We start from the raw sequence: 18847 nt of genomic DNA, 5'->3' as shown, positions 1-18847 counted from the left end.
AAGGCACACAGTTTCATAGTCTTAGGTTGCTGTTCTGTTCCTGCCGCGTGACGTCAGTCAAATCAGCTTCGGCACCCACCCAATCCCACCCTCTATATATGTCCAATCGACGGCCGCCCGGCATGGCCGTAGCGAGACTCCGTTGCGCGGCCGCCGTCGCCGCAGCCACACCGGCCGCCGCAGCGCGCCCGCTTCGCCGCCAACCGGCCTTCCTCCCCGTCCACGTCCCCGGCGCCGCACGCCTCCGCCTCTCGCCCTGCCGGATCCCGCCGCCGAGGGCAGCGGCCGCGGCCATGTCGTCGTTCGCGAGGGCGGAGCACGAGGCCGGCGCGTGGTACGCGGTGCCGGGCCTCAGCCTCCGCGACCACCGGTTCGCCGTCCCGCCCGACCACTCCAGCCCTGACAGCGGAGCCGCCATCACCGTCTTCGCGCGCGAGGTCGTCGCCGGTAGGTCGCGTTTGCTCGGGCCTGCAGTTTTTGCTGGATGTGTGGGTGTGCTATTTTCGAAGTGGGAACATGATTCACAAGATTTTGACATGAATCATGACGGTGACAATGCGACCGGTAGCTGCTTGTGACGGAACCGCCAAATTAAATTTCTAATTAAGCGTAATAGCCGTCATTTGAACAAATCGGGCACATTAGTTTAACGGCTTAATTTGGCGATCCTTTCTCAACCCACGGCCCGATCGAAACAACACCGGTAGTCCCACGCGAAGGTGGGTGCAGATGGTACAAGCACGGCATGAAACTTTAAAAATATAAACTCAAAGAAAAAACGAAACAATAAGCTTTACAAACCGTTCAATTACATAGATAATTTACAAAACTTTACAATAGATGTAACTGAAGTTCGAAAATAAAAATATCCAACAAATACTTTAGCTCCCATCAGTTCTAATCCTACTCGACCGGTCGGACCGGTTCACTCAACCGGTCGGACCGGTCGGCTCCATGCTGTCGACTCCACCGGTCAGACCGGTCCCACGGACCGGTCAGACCGGTCTACGCAAAACAGAAAGGCTGCACACTCAGCCCACAAGTGCACAACGGGTCCCGCTCCTCGACCTGCCACCCCTCTGCGTCCCGGCGGATGAACTTGACACAACAGGGGCAGAAATCGACGGCCGGGTGTCCTGTAATAATAAATGTGGCAACAAACCCTGAGTATTCTAATACTCAGCAAGGCTTACCCGACCAGTGGGTATAACTTAGCCCACATACCTAGACATGCACGGCATTTGGCTGGTGGTTATTTTGCAGAAATAGCAACTAGAGGTGTATCCTTACTTTCAATGTTTTAGCCGCATATTTTATGTAGATAGACTCTCACTAATGTTTGCCTATCTACTCACGCATGTTGGAGCATCCAATTAAGATTCAGAATAGTATCCATTTTTATATCTCTAATATTCGAACTCATTTGCTACGAGGTGACAAAGAGATCAAGGCCCTCATATCCGCGAGACACGGCGAATCGATTCGATTTAACCTTGCAAGGTGGACCTAACCAACACGGCACGTATTTGCCCCGTCGGACTATACATGCCAACCATTCCCCTCCCCGTCTCGAACTACAGAACTACCCCACCTTCATATAGTCAGCCGAACTCAACGTGAGACCACCAAAAGTAAACATGTGCATCCCGTTTCTCCGCGACTACTCGACTCGCCCTACGGGGTGGTGATGCAGTTCTGTACTTTCGAAGCGAGGCAGTACTAGGCTTACCGGTTTCGACTACCTCCTACTCCCGGCATGCGGTTAGTACAATTCAATCCCCGATCAGCACTGCCACAACAACCGGTCCTTAACCGACTCGGACGGGGCTAAGACACCCAGGAACCCTGTCCTGCTGCCAAACCTAATACCATCCTCCCCGCCCGGTCTCACATCTCCATAACCATTTCAATCCATTTCTCAAACACTGAAGCATAAAGATAATAATGTATCTCGCGAGTAACGGGCAATTACTCGGCTTCTAAAGTTTCATGTGTCTCGCGAGTGACACAAGGTCACCCGACTTCTACCGGACTTATTTAGCCTGGCATCGCTATTGAGTTAGACATACTAGTAAAAACTCAAGGAAACCTAGGGATCATGCAGCTAGGGTTCCAATCAATTCCTATTACGTAATGCACAAGTAATAGATAAAACCTATTCATAGTGAATCATAATTTAAAAATAATAGAACATGCATCGGGGCTTGCCTTGCGCCTGCTGCTCAACACTGGGGTGAGTGGGGCCTTGGGCCGACTCCCCACGATCCTCCTGCTGCGGGGCTTGCCCCTGGGGCTCCTGTGGCTCCGCAACCACCTCGTACACGACCTCCTCCGCCGCGGCTGCTACACGTGTGCATATGCATATGACATGAAAATGCATGCATGAGTTATAAAAATTATAAGTAACTAATAGCCAAAATAATTTCTAACCAATTTTACCAACTACCCCAACTTTCACCTTCTCAGCCAACACCCCACCGGTCAGACCGGTCCATTAGACCGGTCAGACCGGTCCTACTGATCCTACCGTGACACCGGTCAGACCGGTCACTCCGACCGGTCAGACCGGTCCTAGCCAGACCAGAACCTAGGAACCTTGGTGCGGCGAAAATCGCCCACCAATGCCAAATACCTTCTAGGATCTAGTTCAGGGGTTCATGTGGATGCTTTTGACCAGAGGAAATCACCTAAAACTATCTAGAACAAGAGATCGATCCAAACTCCTAAATTACCTTGAATGAGTCCTTTTTCCCCACAAGAACTTGATTCCACCGCACAAATTCCATCTAGACTCTAGCCTAAGGTGCAAGCAAAGGTTCATGACCAAGGAAACTACCTAAATCCCCCTAGAGCAAGAGATCAATTCAAACCACAAGCTATTACCTTGGGTCCTTGCCTCAAGAGCTTGAAACCAAGGCACCCCGAGATGGAGCACGCGGGAAGGATGATTCTCCACCCAAATGAAGCTCCCTTGGGTCTTGGATCAATGGAGGATGAATGGATTTGAGTCCTAGGGTTTGGGGGAAGAAATGAGAGGAGAGGGAGAGAGAGCTCGGGCTTGAGCCGGCTCTGGTGAGGGGAGAGAGCGGTTGGGAGAGAGAGAGAGTGTGTGAGGTTTAAATGACGTGGGGCCCCAAAAACTACCAACTCGGGTTAGACCGGTCAGACCGGTCGCCCTTACCGGTCAGACCGGTCCGGGCCAGGCTGACAGGAAATGTTTTGGTTTGTGCTTTACCGTGTGAGTTTAAAACTAATCACTTTAATTGACTTAATTATCGAGGATTAATACCTGGGTGTTACAATCCTACCCCTAAAAGAAATATCGTCCCGAGATTTAATGGAGGTGTTAAACTGCGAGGAATATAAAAGGGTAGGTACCTTGGTAAGTTTGTAACAACTCCGGATATTTGGATTTAAGAAACTCTTCGGTTTCCCATGTGGCTTCTCGCTCGGAGTGATTGCTCCACTGAACCTTATAAAAATTGCTGGTTTGATTGCGAGTAACCCGGGTCTTGAAATCAACAATTTTTATTGGTTGCTCCGGATAGACAAGATCGGGCTCCAGTTGCAATTTCTCAATGTCAATTATCTTTTCTGGAACACGGAGGCACTTCCGGAGCTGGGAGACATGGAATATATTATGAACCGCGGATAAGTGAGCAGGAAGTTCCAGGCGGTATGCCACAGGCCCACATTGCTCAACAATGAGAAAAGGCCCAACATAGCGAGGTGCGAGCTTTCCCTTCACACCGAATCGTTGAACCCCTTTCATCGGAGATACCCGCAGATAGACATGATCCCCCACTTGAAACAGCATAGATTGACGCTTCTTATCCGCGTAACTCTTTTGTCGGGATTGGGAAATTTTCAAATTTTCTTGAATAACCCGAACCTGCTCTTCTGCTTCATCTACCATATCGGGTCCAAAGAACGTTCTCTGCCCAGCTTCTGACCAATTCAACGGTGTTCTGCACTTCCGTCCATATAAGGCCTCAAAGGGAGCCATTCTGATGCTCTCTTAATAGCTATTGTTATATGCAAACTCAGCCAATGGCAAGCACTCATCCCATTTTTAACTATAGGTGAGCACACATGCTCGAAGCATGTCTTCTAAGATTTGATTTATCCATTCTGTCTGACCGTCAGTCTGGGGATGATAAGACGAACTGCGGAGGAGCTGAGTGCCGAGGGCGGCGTGAAAGTGCTCCCAAAACCGGGCAATGAACTGAGCACCCCGGTCTGAAATGATTGTCTTTGGAATTCCATGAAGACTCACAATACGGTCCATATACAGCTGAGCGTATTGCTTCGCCGTATGTGTGGTCTTTACCGGTAGAAAATGCGTGGCCCCTTAGAAGTTCTGGGTAAGCCGACAATAAAATCCATATTGATGTCCTCCCACTTCCAGGAGGGAATACTCAGGGGCTGCAATGGGCCGGCTGGTCTCAAGTGGCTTGCCTTAACCCTCCGACAGGTGTCACACTCGGATACGTATTTAGCAATTTCCCGCTTCATCCGTGTTTTGATTTGTGCTTTACCGTGTGAGTTTAAAACTAATCACTTTAATTGACTTAATTACCGAGGATTAATACCTGGGTGTTACACTGCTAATCGGTGCTACTGCACCGGGCCAGGCCGGCATGCTTAACTGAATCCAGTGTATATGTCTCTGAGACTGACGAACTAGGAGCAATGTTTTAGAGAGCTGGTTCTTAGTTACTACCTCGTTTTTATACATGACGTTTCAAACAGTTACTTTAGTGTTGATCAGCCTAAGTTTCCATCCACCGGCGTCACATAAACAAAAATGGAGGTAGTATAGTATCTAGTATCATCAGTGAAAGTGTAAGGGAGAAGAAACTTTGGTGAAGCCATTACATGAAATAATTTAAATAGATCTGACGCGATATGTCTGCTGGTTTAGGCTTGTATCTATGTGAATTAATCTTATGTTGTGAGAGCCGGAGTCACTACTTGCTTAGTGCCTTAGTGCGTGATTATTAACAATCCTGCCTGAAATCTTGATGGCTCTCATGCTTGAACGGTTCCAGCTGGGAAAGAAGATGCAGTTCTGCCTTATTTGTTGTACCTACAAGGTGGGCCTGGATTTGAGAGTCCCCGTCCCACGGAAGCAGGCGGATGGTTAAAGAAAGCATGTGAAGACCACCGTGTTGTGCTGCTAGATCAGGTAAGAATGCACAGTCAAATTATTCCCTTTGTCTTTGTTCTCCCCTTGGATTGCCTTGTGTTGACATCCTTCTTATTCCAGCGGGGAACAGGTTTATCCACACCATTAACACCATCATCTCTTTCGCAAATTACATCTCCTGCAAAGCAGGTTGAGTACTTGAAGCATTTCAGGGCGGATAATATAGTTAAGGATGCAGAATTTATTCGTCTACGGCTTGTATCGGATGCCGAGCCTTGGACAGTCCTAGGACAGGTATGCTATCTGAAGAGCACTTAATAGATCAATGCTATCATCGTTCGACTTTAGACAAATATACATTTCTAGTTCCATCAAATCTAAAATTCTAATAGTGCAAAAAAGTTTTTTGATTTCTGTTAGTTGTTAACATCCCGAAGCATGTGAAAATACATGGGGGCAAGCTAATTGATTGATACTTATCTCTCTGGTGACAAAGGCTTAAATGGATTTTAATTCACACAAACATCCCCTGTGACTTTTAATTACTGATATGGACATTGCTTGACTTAGAGCAGAGTAATATATTCTTTTAGTGATGTAGCACTATTCTTATGCTACCATCTACCCTTTTTTTAATTGCAGAGTTATGGTGGATTTTGTGCGGTTACATATTTGAGCTTTGCTCCAGAAGGCCTGAAATCTGTTCTTTTGACTGGAGGGCTTCCACCACTAGGAGAGCCTTGCACTGCACAAACTATATACAGAGCCTGCTTTAAACAGGTTCAACAGCAAAACGAGAAATACTATAAGAGGTATCCTCAAGATATACAAGTTGTTCATGACGCTGTAAGATACTTGAGTGAATCTGAAGGTGGAGGGGTAAGTCAATTTTTACAGAGGAAATTTTTCTTGATTTTGGAAATTTGTTCTTATGCATCATTTCCTTTACAGGTTGTTCTTCCATCTGGTGGCAGGTTAACCCCTAAGATGCTGCAGTGTCTTGGACTGTCAGGTCTGGGCTCTGGCGGTGGATTTGAAAGGCTGCATTATCTGTAAGAAATGCATTATCTTCTCATACACAATTTGAGGGAAACCCACAATATATCTGATCTGCACTGTTCCTTGCTATTTTGTCCAGTACAGGCTCGAGAGGGTGTGGGATCCTGTACTAGTTCCTGGAGCTAAAAAGAGCATAAGCTATTACTTCTTGAAAGAGGTAAAATCTCCACTACTGTTCTCAATCTTGTTCTTCTAAATCTATTGAAGCAATCTTCTAGTGTTTACATTATAATAGTACCAATGCTGATAATCTAACATTTAAGTTCTCTAGTTTGAAATGTGGTTAGGTTTTGATCAAAATCCTCTTTATGCCCTCTTGCACGAGTCTATCTACTGTCAGGTAACTTCCGAATCTTATAGTGGTAATAAGTACTAACAAATCCTCTTTATGCCCTCTTGCACGAGTCTATCTACTGTCAGGTAACTTCCGAATCTTATAGTGGTAATAAGTACTAACAATTAGGTGGTGGCACAACAGCACTTTTAAGTATTCTTTTGTTTATGATCACAGGGCTCTTCGTCAAAATGGTCTGCTGAAAAGGTTCGCGGTGAATACGAAAGTTTGTTTGATCCTATCAAGGCTACAGAAGAAGGCCGTCCTGTGTATTTTACTGGAGAGGTAACTCCCATATCCTCGAAGGAATTAAATTATCATTCTTTTGGGCATATATTCTGGGTCCCCATCGTCTTTTTTAGAAGGGGTTTTATTCAGGATTTATAAGTTCCTCACCCTTGGGCAAAAACATGTTAAAAGGAATTTGTGCAATATGAATTACAATGCTACGAGTTTATTCTTTCAATTTTTACTCTAAGCAGAAGCTGTCAACTAGCTCCTGCTGCATTTTTATTAGTTATATCATCACATCCCTAATATTTACTCCAATTCTTGACATGTGGTCGTTCCTCGTACACAGATGGTATTTCCATGTATGTTTGACGAGATTCATGCTCTACGAGACCTAAAGGAGGCTGCCCATTTATTAGCTGAAAAGGAAGACTGGCCTCCACTATATGATCTTAGCAAGCTGAATAACAATAAGGTTCGTACCTCATAAAAATCATACCATAATTCTTGTTGTATGTTATACCATGCTGCAAAAATAAAGTCATCTGTTTGTAGATACTCGATACATCGTATTGCTACTTAAAAGATGGACTTAAGTTTGAATTTTGGTGTTTCTAGCCGAGTCCATTAGGCCTACTAGCTTCTTAGTTCCATAGTTAGTGCTTATAGGTCAGTGTTACAATGTTTAAGTAGAATTCTTACTGAAGAGTGATGGACTTAATTCCCATAAAGGTCTAGTGGACTACTAGGAATTTCATATGCATATGCTATTATATGTTATTTTAAGACAGCATCAAGGATGGGAATGGTAATCTGTGCAAACTGCTTGTATTCACTTGACTTCTCAAACCATTCTGGATTTTTTTTTGAGGGCTCAAACTTTCTGGAATGGCAGCTTTTGCTTGGAGTTAGTGCAGGACCTATGTTCTAGAAAGTTTGCAGCATGGGGGCTTGCTAAACATGTGTGTGCCATGGCATCCTGCAGGTTCCTGTCGCTGCTGCAGTCTACTACGAGGACATGTACGTGAACTTCAATATTGCCAAGGAAACCGCCTCCCAGATCGCCAGGATCCGGCTCTGGGTGACTAACGAGTACATGCACTCTGGCATACGCGACGGTGGCCCGCATGTCTTCGAGCATCTCATGGGTCTTCTGAACGGCAAGAAGCCGTTGTTTTAGCTGTTTTGAAACCCTACTGTGGAGGTTTGATTGACAGCCGAGCTGAGCTTGCTATGAGTTGAAATAAGCAAATAATACGGCCTGTTTGATTTCTTGTAGATGAAACTTAGAAATGAAATGAAAACATTTCACCGGCAGGAGTACCATTGTGTAATTTTGTTCCGCAGACTACATGATAGAACTGGAACTGGTCCGCTCACCAGACATTTTGGGCAAAACGGAACAAGTATTTAGGCGGATTGCTGTATTATTATTTATGTGCCCCAAAGTCCAAACAGATCCTCCAATATTTGATATCGAAATTGTGTCAAGAGAATGCTGTTTCAAACAGAATTGCTTCTTTTTATCAACAATACAAAATTTTCTTTACAAACTTGCCAATAAGCCCATCTGCAAGCTCATGCTACGTTTGCCCGAGGGCTTATGGACCTACAGAGACGCTCAGATCCCCACACCCCAAGGTGATGGAAAAAATTAGCTCTAGCTTCTCACCTAAAGAATTAGCTCTCACCATTTCTTGTGACTATAGCTGTGTCGCAAAGAACAAAATTGTGAATGACTACAAGCTACTAAATGTCCATGTCACGTGCCTGAATCCTGACACACAACCTTCCATGTGGTTGTTGATGCGACAAATCAGCTCTCCTAAGCTCAGAAGTTAGATGAGCCTCTCGTTGCTGAGTCAAAATGTGTCTTGATGTGCCGTTTGCAAGCTGAAGATGAGTCAAAATGTGTCTTGATGTGCGTTTGCAAGCTGAAGTTGGAGCACTTCCTGTTTTCCCATCATGGCTCGAGGCCTGTAACATAGCTGCTAAAACCCCTATTCTTCCCCTCAAGAATGTCACATTACACCATACTTGTTAGCCGACTAGCCACCGACCCTTTTCTTCGTCGGCGGCGTTTTTGTTGCACTCTACAACTAAGATACAACATAAGGCCTGCATGTTGAAAGGAATAAGGAAATGAATAGCACAGCATGGTCGCGCATATTTAAAACTTAATAAGTGTTAAGTGTTCGCTACTTACAAGCTGTGGCAGCTAAGCAAGGTACCATCCATTGGCTTGCCATTAACATTCCTATGTCAACCTGCAAAATAAAAATAAGAAACGCTCCAGTAATGTCCGGTGGATAAATCTTTGCCAGTGCTTCCCTTGTAGAATGCATAAACTTCCACACAATCCTGTGACCAACACTCTAAAGAAACAACACTTGAACTTCTTTCTATAATCTACTATAAACATCAAATTCATAAATAAAGGAAAATATTATACATGTCAACATGGCAGGCTTTTGTATTCGTTAATACTCCCTGCTTTTCTACAGCCTTGTGAAAGTAGAGAGGATTGCGTGGAATGCTTGCTTGATTAGGGTTTAACACAAGGGTTACATTTATAGGCAGGGGATGGCCTGCCCGACCTAATCAGCTGAGCTCGGCACATGAGCCGGCCTTGGCCCAGGCGCACAGCACACCTGGGCTACGCACACACACATATACAATTGGGAAATTTGGATCTGTACCATTAAAAGATCACAAAGTTAGAAATATTCTAACACCTTGAGCTCTTACTAATTCTTCACAGCAAATCATTTATTTCTTTAGGGTTCTTCCTAGTACAAAATATTTGAAACACCTTTTGCCTTTGAATATTAAAATTTCATCCACACAAATACCAATACAGATTTCAGGAAGAGAAATTGAAGATGCCATAAAAAAACACTATGGTAAATCATATTTAGTTGCTCTAGGTTATCATCTGGAGCTAAATGCATGACCTGTAGAATTTGTACTCCGATATATCAGTAGGAAGGCATAAGTCTAGTTCTATCAATAAAAACTAAGATTAATGCATATAACAATGCAAACTCTGATTTACTCAGTGTTACATGAATAGCTCAAATTTCATTTAGGGAAAGGGAGATTTATACCTCTTCGTGACCAATAAAGCCAAAATAATCTCTTTTATCATCAAATTTAGCAGCATCTGGTGTTGAAAGATTTATTTGAAGTCTTTCGACTTTATCTTGTCTACTGTCAGGAATTTGTATTGTTACATTGGGAGAACTCGAACTTTCATCCATCTGGTATTCTGGGAGCTTTCTTGTTGTGCCTGTTGGTTGGACACCATAACCTTTTGTACCCCGAACCTCGAACCGGGAATCTTGGTGACAGATCAATTCCTTGCCAATGACTGTCGAGTATGTTGAAAAGTTTACATCTGATCTACGTGATGGCTGATGGATATTCTCAAAAACTGGAAACTTTAACTGCGCTGCCTTTGAGAAAAGGACAGGATCCTTCACTCTATCGCCAGTGAACTCCAATATTTTTCTCAAAAGCCAATAGCAGTTTGTTACCATGTGACTACTGTCAAGACAATTTGAATCACCATAGACTGCAATCCTCCCTTCTCCTGCTTCCATCATTCCAAGAATTGAGGACAGCTGCGAGTGAGAAAACAATAAGCCTTATATATTATAATACATACAGTATCTTTATAATATAATAAAACACAATCACCATGATTATTCTGCGGCACAGTGTGATAAAAATACTTTATTCACCAAAGCAACTGAACACCGAATAGGTAACTGTGCTCCTCAGCATTCATCTTGTTTAAAAGGGATATATATTCATTGGGTAACTATGCTCCTTAGCATTGATTTTATTTAAAAGGTGTTTTTCATCACAACTATAAAAATATTAGCTTTTATGTGTATTCCATTTCTATACTTATCAAATCATTGTACAAAGTAACTGAAAGTACTTCCATTAGGACAAAAGCTTACGTTAAAATATTTTTTTTGGAATTTTGGAATAATGAATTGTAGTATAATGATATATGGAGTAATATAAACAAACAGATTTTATTAATGAACACTGTGTGGTATGAGAGTTTAAGATGCTATATTGCTATCAATGCCAGGTTAATGCAGGTCTTCAGCAGTTAGCTTAGAACCTTGCACTCACAGGTATAGAGATGATATCAGAAGTACTGAACTAAAAATGGCCATATCCCCTAACCTTGTTTTTTTCCTGGGAGTTTTCTGGATCTATTGTTCCTATGTGATCCTGCGCAGACTTGGAGTTTTCCTGGAGCTGGAAGCTATGCAAGAAACCACCCGCTGGAAATTGCACTATATCAGTTCCAGAAGCATAGTGGGTCTGCTCACCATTGATCGAGAAGTCACCAGTAAGTATTTTGTCCCCCAAAGCAATGCCAAATGGTGCCAGAAGTTCATTGAGTGCAGGTATATTTGCACCCCCAGTAATTGGAGTCCACCAACTGCGGGTATTCTCATCAAAGAATGTCATCTTAACCATTGTATCAACATGGTACCACTCAGCAAAAAGAGCAATACCAAGTCCCTTGTGTATAACATCATCCCTAAGTTTCTGAATCTCTTCATCAAAGTATTCATCCTCAAGATCAACCATAAGCAATGTCCCATAATTGCTAGCATCAAAGCAAGTAAGTGGTGATCCAAGTGTCTCAATATAGTACCCTGCATCCCTTAGCATGTTGAACAGAATGTGAAAGTTCGTGTGCAAGTGATCACCATGCCAGTCAAGGATATCATTATGAACATTAAGGGAATCCCTTGGAACGTATCCTGATGGGTATTTGATATTATGATATTGGTCCCACAATATTCTTTTTGACCTAACAGGTGTTGGAACTACCTTGATCTTCAAGTAAAGAACACATGTACTAGTCCGTGGGCTGCTTTCTCCATGAGCTGCCGGGGTATAAATAGTCAGAGTAACATTGCCATTAATTATGCCTGAAAACTGAGAACCCTCATCTTTAACTTGCAAATGTAGAGCAAGATACCCAGTCCAAGGCCAGATAACATCTGAGTAGGTGAAGTGAACACTAAGAAGATTGCCAATATCTTCAGAAGGTTGCCATAAAGGTTGATCCTTTACATAACCAATCACACCCATCCCATTCAGAATTGTAGCATTGAAGATTACCGGCATAGCTCCAGCATACATGGGTTGGCGACAAAAAGGCCAGAAATATGGACAGTCGGTGAAGTCAAGCGTTGTAGGAAATATGCTTGCACGTGGTTGGTAATTTTTCAAGATTTCATATGACTGCCAACTGGAACAAATAGTGCAATAAATGAGTACAATATTGAGCAATGCAAGGGAAAGTATAAAGATCAATATGATCCTGTCCCTGGGTTCTAAATGGATGCACCCTTAATGTCATGAAACAGTGGATACATGGAATAAGATAAATCTGAAATATCCAACAGGAAACAGACATTGTAATTGCTGATTATGTAATTTATGAAAAGCTGTCCAAAAAAGTGGGCAAGAAACTTACAGATCAAGCTTGCCAGCACCTTGCTCATACATGTTTGGCCCTGGAAGCTTAGAAGCGCCCTCAACAAGGGCCTGTTTCATAGCAGCAGGGTTAAGGACTGATTTCCGCTTGTCTTCGGGTATAACACTAAAAAGCAAGCAAACTACACCAGCGACCACCGGGCTTGCTACACTGGTGCCTGAAAGGGTCTTACAGCCTGTACTGATCTTCGAACCAATTATATCTCGACTATATGCAACAACATCAGGTTTCACACGACCATAACTGCAAAATAGAATACATACTTCTGATAATGCTGTTTCTTGAAGCGGGTGCAAAAGATGGCTAGATAAAGTTAATTACTCCAATTTTTCCAAAAACAATTATAAGGTTGGTAAGGCTATGTGCCTATGTCTACGTTGAAAGCACAGAAACAGTTCCTCATCACGCAGCAGCAAAACTATCAAAATTAGACTTTTAATAAATGAGCAAGCAAAACTATAATATAAAATCATGCACAGCAAAAAGTAACTGCCGAATCAGGCTTCATCACTTCCAGTGAAGATCCATAAGTTCAAATGCAATGGAGCATATCCACAAAATAAAGTATTAAGATGCCATAAGATACTTAAAGCAAGATACTAGTACATGACCATCTTATGTGCAGATTGTGGATAGCCAAGTTTGGTAAGATCAACATGGAAAGTACCCAGTACCCTTTCATTTATGTGAGAAGATACCATCAAACATAAACCAGTGGTATACTGAGAAATTGTACCAGCAAGATAAAGAATGTACCCATGAGGAAGCTCCCAGGTAGTCATGCCTCGAGAGGAAAATGAAGCTATATGGTTATTGTAATCAATACCGCCAACGCCAATGACATCGCTTTGATCAGCTGGGTTATTTAATGTGCCATAAAGAGGCCCATCATTTCCAATAGCTGATACCATAATAATGTTGTTTGCTGTGAGCTCCCAAACCTACAGAACCATTCCATAAAAATTTCAAGTTTCAGTAGAGACCTTGTTTAAAATGCTCTAACATAAGGGTTTATGAGTTTATCCACTCATTACTTAGCAGAGGTAATAATAGTTTTTATGTTAGTTTTACAGGGCCCACTCACGTGGCGCAGTGGTTAAAGTCACCCCACTGAGCCAAAAGGTCCTAGGTTCGACGCGGTCTCCCTGCATGCAGGGGAAAGACTTGCCTCAGTTATTCCTTCCCCAAACCCCACTCACGTGGGAGCTACCAGCACTGGGTCTGCCCTTCCTTTATGTTAGTTTTACAAGCCCACTGTTTTCAGTCAATAGCAGAAAATACAGAAAGGAAAATTTGCAAAAAAAAAAAAGAAACACAAGAGCAAAACAAACCTTCCTTCATATTTTATGAAGGGCGACTAAAAGAATGATCAGGTAGCTAGAAAACAGCTGAGATGTGAAAACATGAGGGAAAAATATTGAAATCATCACCAAACTGTACCTTCTCAACAAAGGGGAGATCCAGGTAATCAGGTCCACCAATGCTCAAGTTCAAAACATCCATACCAATCGTTATTGCGTAGTTAAATGCATCCAAGAACCATGATGTGTAGGATATCTGCACTGAGAACAAGACGAAATTCTCAAAATCTTACCAGCATGCACTCCTATTAGAATGGAACTATGTAGATTAGACAAAAAAAAAGGTGTGTTCAAGATACTAAGTTAACTATGATTCAAACATGTTTGTTGGATTTTTTTTTGTACGGAAGTTGGAAAGTGCTGTTTTGGAGAAATTCTAAATATCCAAAAATGTCACTTTATGATTGATGAGCCTAGTTTTTGACAATACAAAAAGTTGCATATTCAGCCAAATCCAGTACCTGAGCATCTGTGAACACTCGAAAGGCATATATTTCAGTATCAGGTGCGAATCCAGGGCATTCTGCATCTTGGCCAGCAATAACTCCTGCTACAAATGTTCCATGCCCAAGGTTATCATTTAATGTGTCTTCATTTGTCCAATTTGTGCGCTCCTACAAAATTAGTCTCTTAAATAATGTTTTCACCTTGCTGGAGCAAAATAAAGAATCCTGGGAGATGTGGTATTCAAGATTACAATGCGAGTTTAAGTTCGTCTTGCAATAGCATCCAATATGGCAGGTAATCCCAATTAAATACTCGCACAGCTCCAACACACCAATACATGGCCTATTTGACATCAATCAATGCAACAGATAAAGCACTACAATGGCAAGAAAAATAGTGGTACGGTATTGCGTATGTTATTCAAGACCAGCGGCATGCACTTATTTCAAGGTCAGTTTGTCGCATTTCAAATTTCTGCTTTTTTGAACATTTGATGCATATTTGATATTATTATCACTGGTAACAAAAATTGCTAAATATAGTATTAATACCTTAATATTGCGAAAGTGGGGATGGTCAGCCCGAATACCAGTGTCAAAAATGGCCATTTTGACTTTCTTGCCAGTGAAGCCCTTTCCCCATAATCTTTCAGCTCCAAAAAGAGAAGTAACTTGTGATCTCTGTCAAATGACACATGTTAATGTTAAAACATGACAATATGGGGCCATATCAACTAACAAATTATGATCACGACTGTTGACGTGGAGATATATAAGATCTATCTAACACTCTAAATAAAAGAGCCCATATGCATAAATCAAACAATGAAAAATAGAGTTCGACAATTAAAATTACCATAAGTAATGTATATCCCTTGATAATATCCATAAAAAATTACAAAGATAGTCAAATGAATATTTCCAACTGCTGGATTACAATAAACTACCATTAAATCACAACAGACAACAGTAGTTGAACTTCACCTCAGCAAGCTGATATCAGAAAAGTAGCAACCCCAAACAGACTGAGTAATAAAAACTAGCACTCATTGTGTCTGTCAATGATGGATTGTCCTAGTTTTCAGTTTGCAACAGATGCTTGAAAGAGCATTGAAGTGATTACAATGATATTTGACATGAAGATAATATATCTTCAACATGAACCTGAAAATCTGATGAATACTTTTTTTTATCTTCAAAGATAATGTGAAAACATAGGTGAAATAGTAATCCTCTATGTACAATGCATTCCACAATCTAAACTAAACTTTACATGATAGTAGCTAGCTATGTCAAGAATTCATATAACTGTAACTTTATACCTTGACATATGGTTCTGGATAAGTTTGCTACGCTGATAATCATGTACATATAACATTGAACATCTCAGTGCCATAGAACTATGCTATTTATGAAATGCCCATTTGGGAGAGCTCTGCTCCCTGATTCTTCAGCTCTGCTCCTTGATTCTCCGATGGAGTGATTCTATGAGATTCCTAGGAGGAAGCAGGGTGGGGAGCTGATGAGAATTGATTCTTCGCTGATCCCCACTAGAATATAACAGGGAGCAGGGTGCCGCAGGTTTTTTTAGCTCCCAGCTCCTAGTGTAAATGGAGAAGTGATTCTCCCCTGATCCCCACCTGAATCAGTTGGCATTTTGAGCGTTTGGCTGGTTGGAAGTGATTCGCTTCGAAGAAGCTGGAGCTGGAGCTCTCCCAAACGACCCCTTAAGTATACAGTACACTCATTTCTGATTCTAGATTATATCTGATAATTAACACTATGGCTCTGAAACCATAACCCTAACCAAGTAGCAAAAGGCTATACATAATAGCTTCATTCCAATACCAAAGTTCTTCAGTTGCCGATAAGTTGAGGAACGAAGCATGCAAAAATATAACCACCATTTGAACTAACAGGTCCAGTCCCTCTCAGCGACAGATAACATGGAAACAACTTTTATGCATTTTGGTATTCTGAGCCATATATAATGACATGCTCAACACAAAGAAACAATCTCTTGCACAGATCGTTGATGTTTGTACAATGAGCACAAAAGTTGTGTACCTGAAGCAAAAGCCTCCGTCCCCAAGTAACAGAAGACGAATTTGCCGTCTCTCTTCCCTCCTCTTCCCCCTCGAACGACATGGCGGTGAAGAGCTTCCCCCGCCCCGGCGGCGGCCGATCTGCCGCGGACAGGACGGACCGCGAGTAGGTGGCATCGGCGTGCACGTCCCGCACGCGTCCGAGCGCCCGGACCGCCGCCACGACGGCCTCGCGGTGCGCGTCGCGGATCTCGAGCACCGCGAAGTCGGTGGGGAACGCGGCCGCGGGGTTCCGCCGCTCCACCCAGCGCCACGACGCCGCGAGCGCGGCGCCCCGGAGCTCTCCATCCAGGTACTCCCGGTGCTCCTCCGCGCGCCGGTACTCCAGGAACCGCACCACGTACCTGGAAGCCGGCGGGGGCAGGGTTTTCCCCTCGCCGCCCGCGCCGCCGCTGCCGTTGGGGGAGCCGGAGGGCAGGGGCAGGATGCGGAGCGTGAGGAGGAGCACGGGGAGCAAGGCCACGTACGCTAGCCGCTTCTCCATCGCGGGCGGCGGCGAGGGGGTAGCCGCCGGAGATCGGCGGCTGCTCGCCGTCAGCGCGTGGGTGGGGGCGGAGACGAGACGCGAGGGGCGAGGTTAATTAACCGCGGGGGTCCCTCATCACTCGCCAATTAATGCTGCGCTTACGGGACATTTACCAGTGGTAAAACGTCATTATTTACAGGTAAAATAAAATATCAGTGGGCTGAATCCATCCTGATTTTGAGCGCCTTTTTTATTTTTATATTTTTCGAAAACATTTTTTACAGAAATATATTTTCAATATCATAATTTACAGATTTGTACCCCTACCGCCCGGTAGGGGGGCGGCAGGGGGTCTGCCGCCCGGCAGCGGGGCGGCAGGGACTTATACGTAAATTTAAAAAAAAATTATTTGCGCGGGAGCCCTTGGCGGGAGCCTGCCGCCCCCTGGCAGGCGGCAGGCCCCCTGCCGCCAATCCACTGGGCGGCAGGGGGCCTGCCGCCACCCAAGGGGGCGGCAGGCTCCCTGCTGTGGACAACTTCTGCGGCCATTAGATGTGTTTTAGATATGGATAAAAATAAAAACCATTAGTAAAGAACATGAATATGAAAAATATAAGTTAGTAATTCACACACATACGCAAATGAGAACGAAATAGGTGATGTATGAGAACAAAATAAGTATAACATGATGACATGTCCATAACAAAAATACAGAAACAACTAGGAGCACATCCTAACCACCCCGGCCACCCCGGCCATGTCGACCTCTTTTACGCTGAGCGTGGACTTGGTCTGTAGAGTAGGTGTGTCGCTCTGGAGGCCCTACATCTCTACCTGGACGTCTGGTGGGCACAGGTGTCTGGAAGGTAATATCGGCCTGCGGGTTAGGTGTAGAAAATAACCGACTCCAATCTTCGAAGTTCGCCTCAAAGGTATCCTGTGTGGGCCCTATACAGTAGCAATTAAGATATCTTAATATCGTCTTATAAGTCATATATTTTGGTATATATTCATCATACGTACCTGGTGGTGGTGGATACGAGGAATGACCCATATCAGGAAGCTGGTGGTGCGATCCTGTAAACCGTTCAAATTATTTAAAATATTCATAGAGATAAGAAGCACATGATAAATTCGGGCTACATATTAGGTATTTACCTTGCGTTCCTTCTGCTGTCGCCGTAGGGTAATACGAAGAAGGTCCAGCATCATACCCCTGTTGTGATCCTATATGTAAATACAAAAGGAATTGGACTTCATACGGTCATACCACAATTAATTGAAATTAAGATATTGACTATATGTTTACCGAAAGGTCGTGGTGGTGCTTGTGTTGGTTGAAATGACATCCCTGTAGCTGGTGCCATGGTACTAAACTGAGTCCCTCCGTGAGGTTGGTAAGGTGGGTGTGCATCACCTGTATGGACTGAGAATTAATTGTTGGCTTCAAAGTAGGAAGTTAGCAAGTATCCTCACGTACCTGGATAATGCTGCTGAGACCAATAAGGTGCTTTGGAAGACTGCTGCTGTGTGGGACAACAAGGAAACGACGTCGAGGCTTGAGACGAACCGTACGAGTCATCGTACGATGTCCGGCTACCAAAGGCTTCAAGCATGGAATGGGATCTTTGTGAAACTCGGATCCAGGCCGACTCTTGCTCATTCCTATCCATCATAGATCCCCCTCGAATCCTCATCAAATTCGCCCTGGCATCTAAGTCCATCAACCTGCACATTTCAAACTGCAAGCAAGAAAAAAAAGGCATTAACACTGTAATCCAAAGTATTTGAAAAGCGATGATAACTTTGACTCACCGCCCCAGCTAATGTTTCGTCCCTATGTCGTGCGTACCCATCCTGTGCTGTCGCAACATGCGGCTGTGGTTGCATGTCAGCATATATCAAGCGGCAACGAGTCTGAAGCTGGTACCAGCTCAGGTACGCCCTGTACGAAGCCTCCGTGTGTGCAGGGGTCGCAAGCGCCACGTTCTCCTCTGCCTGGTCCCAGCCATTGACCCAAGGCTGCACCCTTGTCACCCACATGTTGGAGAAGGGTTGCCCAGTCCTCGATAAACTAAATATTGAAAACAATTTAGTCAAATATGATTAGTTAACTATACAATGCATAGTCACTGAAATAGTATATGAATTGTTACCTGT

The 18847-nt window shown here is 43.6% G+C and overlaps 2 protein-coding genes across 2 annotated transcripts; one reads left to right on the top strand and one right to left on the bottom strand.

The window, feature by feature from the left end:
* The first annotated feature begins 122 nt into the window (after positions 1-122).
* Positions 123-8286, top strand: LOC120669832 (proline iminopeptidase-like). Its single transcript, XM_039949694.1, has 10 exons — positions 123-447; positions 5052-5188; positions 5270-5443; positions 5792-6028; positions 6101-6201; positions 6293-6365; positions 6480-6548; positions 6720-6827; positions 7123-7248; positions 7759-8286. The coding sequence occupies exons 1-10, from the start codon at positions 123-125 to the stop codon at positions 7951-7953; spliced, it is 1545 nt and encodes a 514-aa protein (XP_039805628.1). The 3' UTR covers positions 7954-8286.
* Positions 8270-16802, bottom strand: LOC120669830 (subtilisin-like protease SBT6.1). The gene is made up of 10 exons (XM_039949688.1): positions 16184-16802; positions 14669-14797; positions 14132-14284; positions 13750-13866; positions 13066-13250; positions 12289-12552; positions 10977-12060; positions 9881-10396; positions 8980-9040; positions 8270-8891 (listed from the first exon to the last, which is right to left on the bottom strand). Exons 1-10 carry the CDS (start codon positions 16703-16705, stop codon positions 8800-8802), a joined length of 3123 nt encoding a protein of 1040 aa, XP_039805622.1. The 5' UTR covers positions 16706-16802; the 3' UTR covers positions 8270-8799.
* Positions 16803-18847: the final 2045 nt, after the last annotated feature.

The sequence above is a fragment of the Panicum virgatum genome, chromosome 4N (assembly GCF_016808335.1).
Source record: "Panicum virgatum strain AP13 chromosome 4N, P.virgatum_v5, whole genome shotgun sequence".
Classification (NCBI taxonomy): Eukaryota; Viridiplantae; Streptophyta; class Magnoliopsida; order Poales; family Poaceae; genus Panicum; species Panicum virgatum.
This window is presented reverse-complemented; position numbering and strand designations above follow the sequence as displayed.

What these genes read in the sequence shown, in the direction of transcription:
- LOC120669832 (XM_039949694.1), top strand. Translation starts at nt 123, where the DNA reads ATGGCCGTAGCGAGACTCCGTTGCGCGGCCGCCGTCGCCGCAGCCACA. An exon ending in GTGTTGTGCTGCTAGATCAG is followed by an intron (nt 5,189 to 5,269) that starts GTAAGAATGCAC and finishes TTCTTATTCCAG; the next exon opens with CGGGGAACAGGTTTATCCAC. An exon ending in GTGAATCTGAAGGTGGAGGG is followed by an intron (nt 6,029 to 6,100) that starts GTAAGTCAATTT and finishes TTTCCTTTACAG; the next exon opens with GTTGTTCTTCCATCTGGTGG.
- LOC120669830 (XM_039949688.1), bottom strand. Translation starts at nt 16,705, where the DNA reads ATGGAGAAGCGGCTAGCGTACGTGGCCTTGCTCCCCGTGCTCCTCCTC. An exon ending in CCCACTTTCGCAATATTAAG is followed by an intron (nt 14,285 to 14,668) that starts GTATTAATACTA and finishes CTAATTTTGTAG; the next exon opens with GAGCGCACAAATTGGACAAA. An exon ending in TTGCTTAGCTGCCACAGCTT is followed by an intron (nt 8,892 to 8,979) that starts GTAAGTAGCGAA and finishes TTCAACATGCAG; the next exon opens with GCCTTATGTTGTATCTTAGT.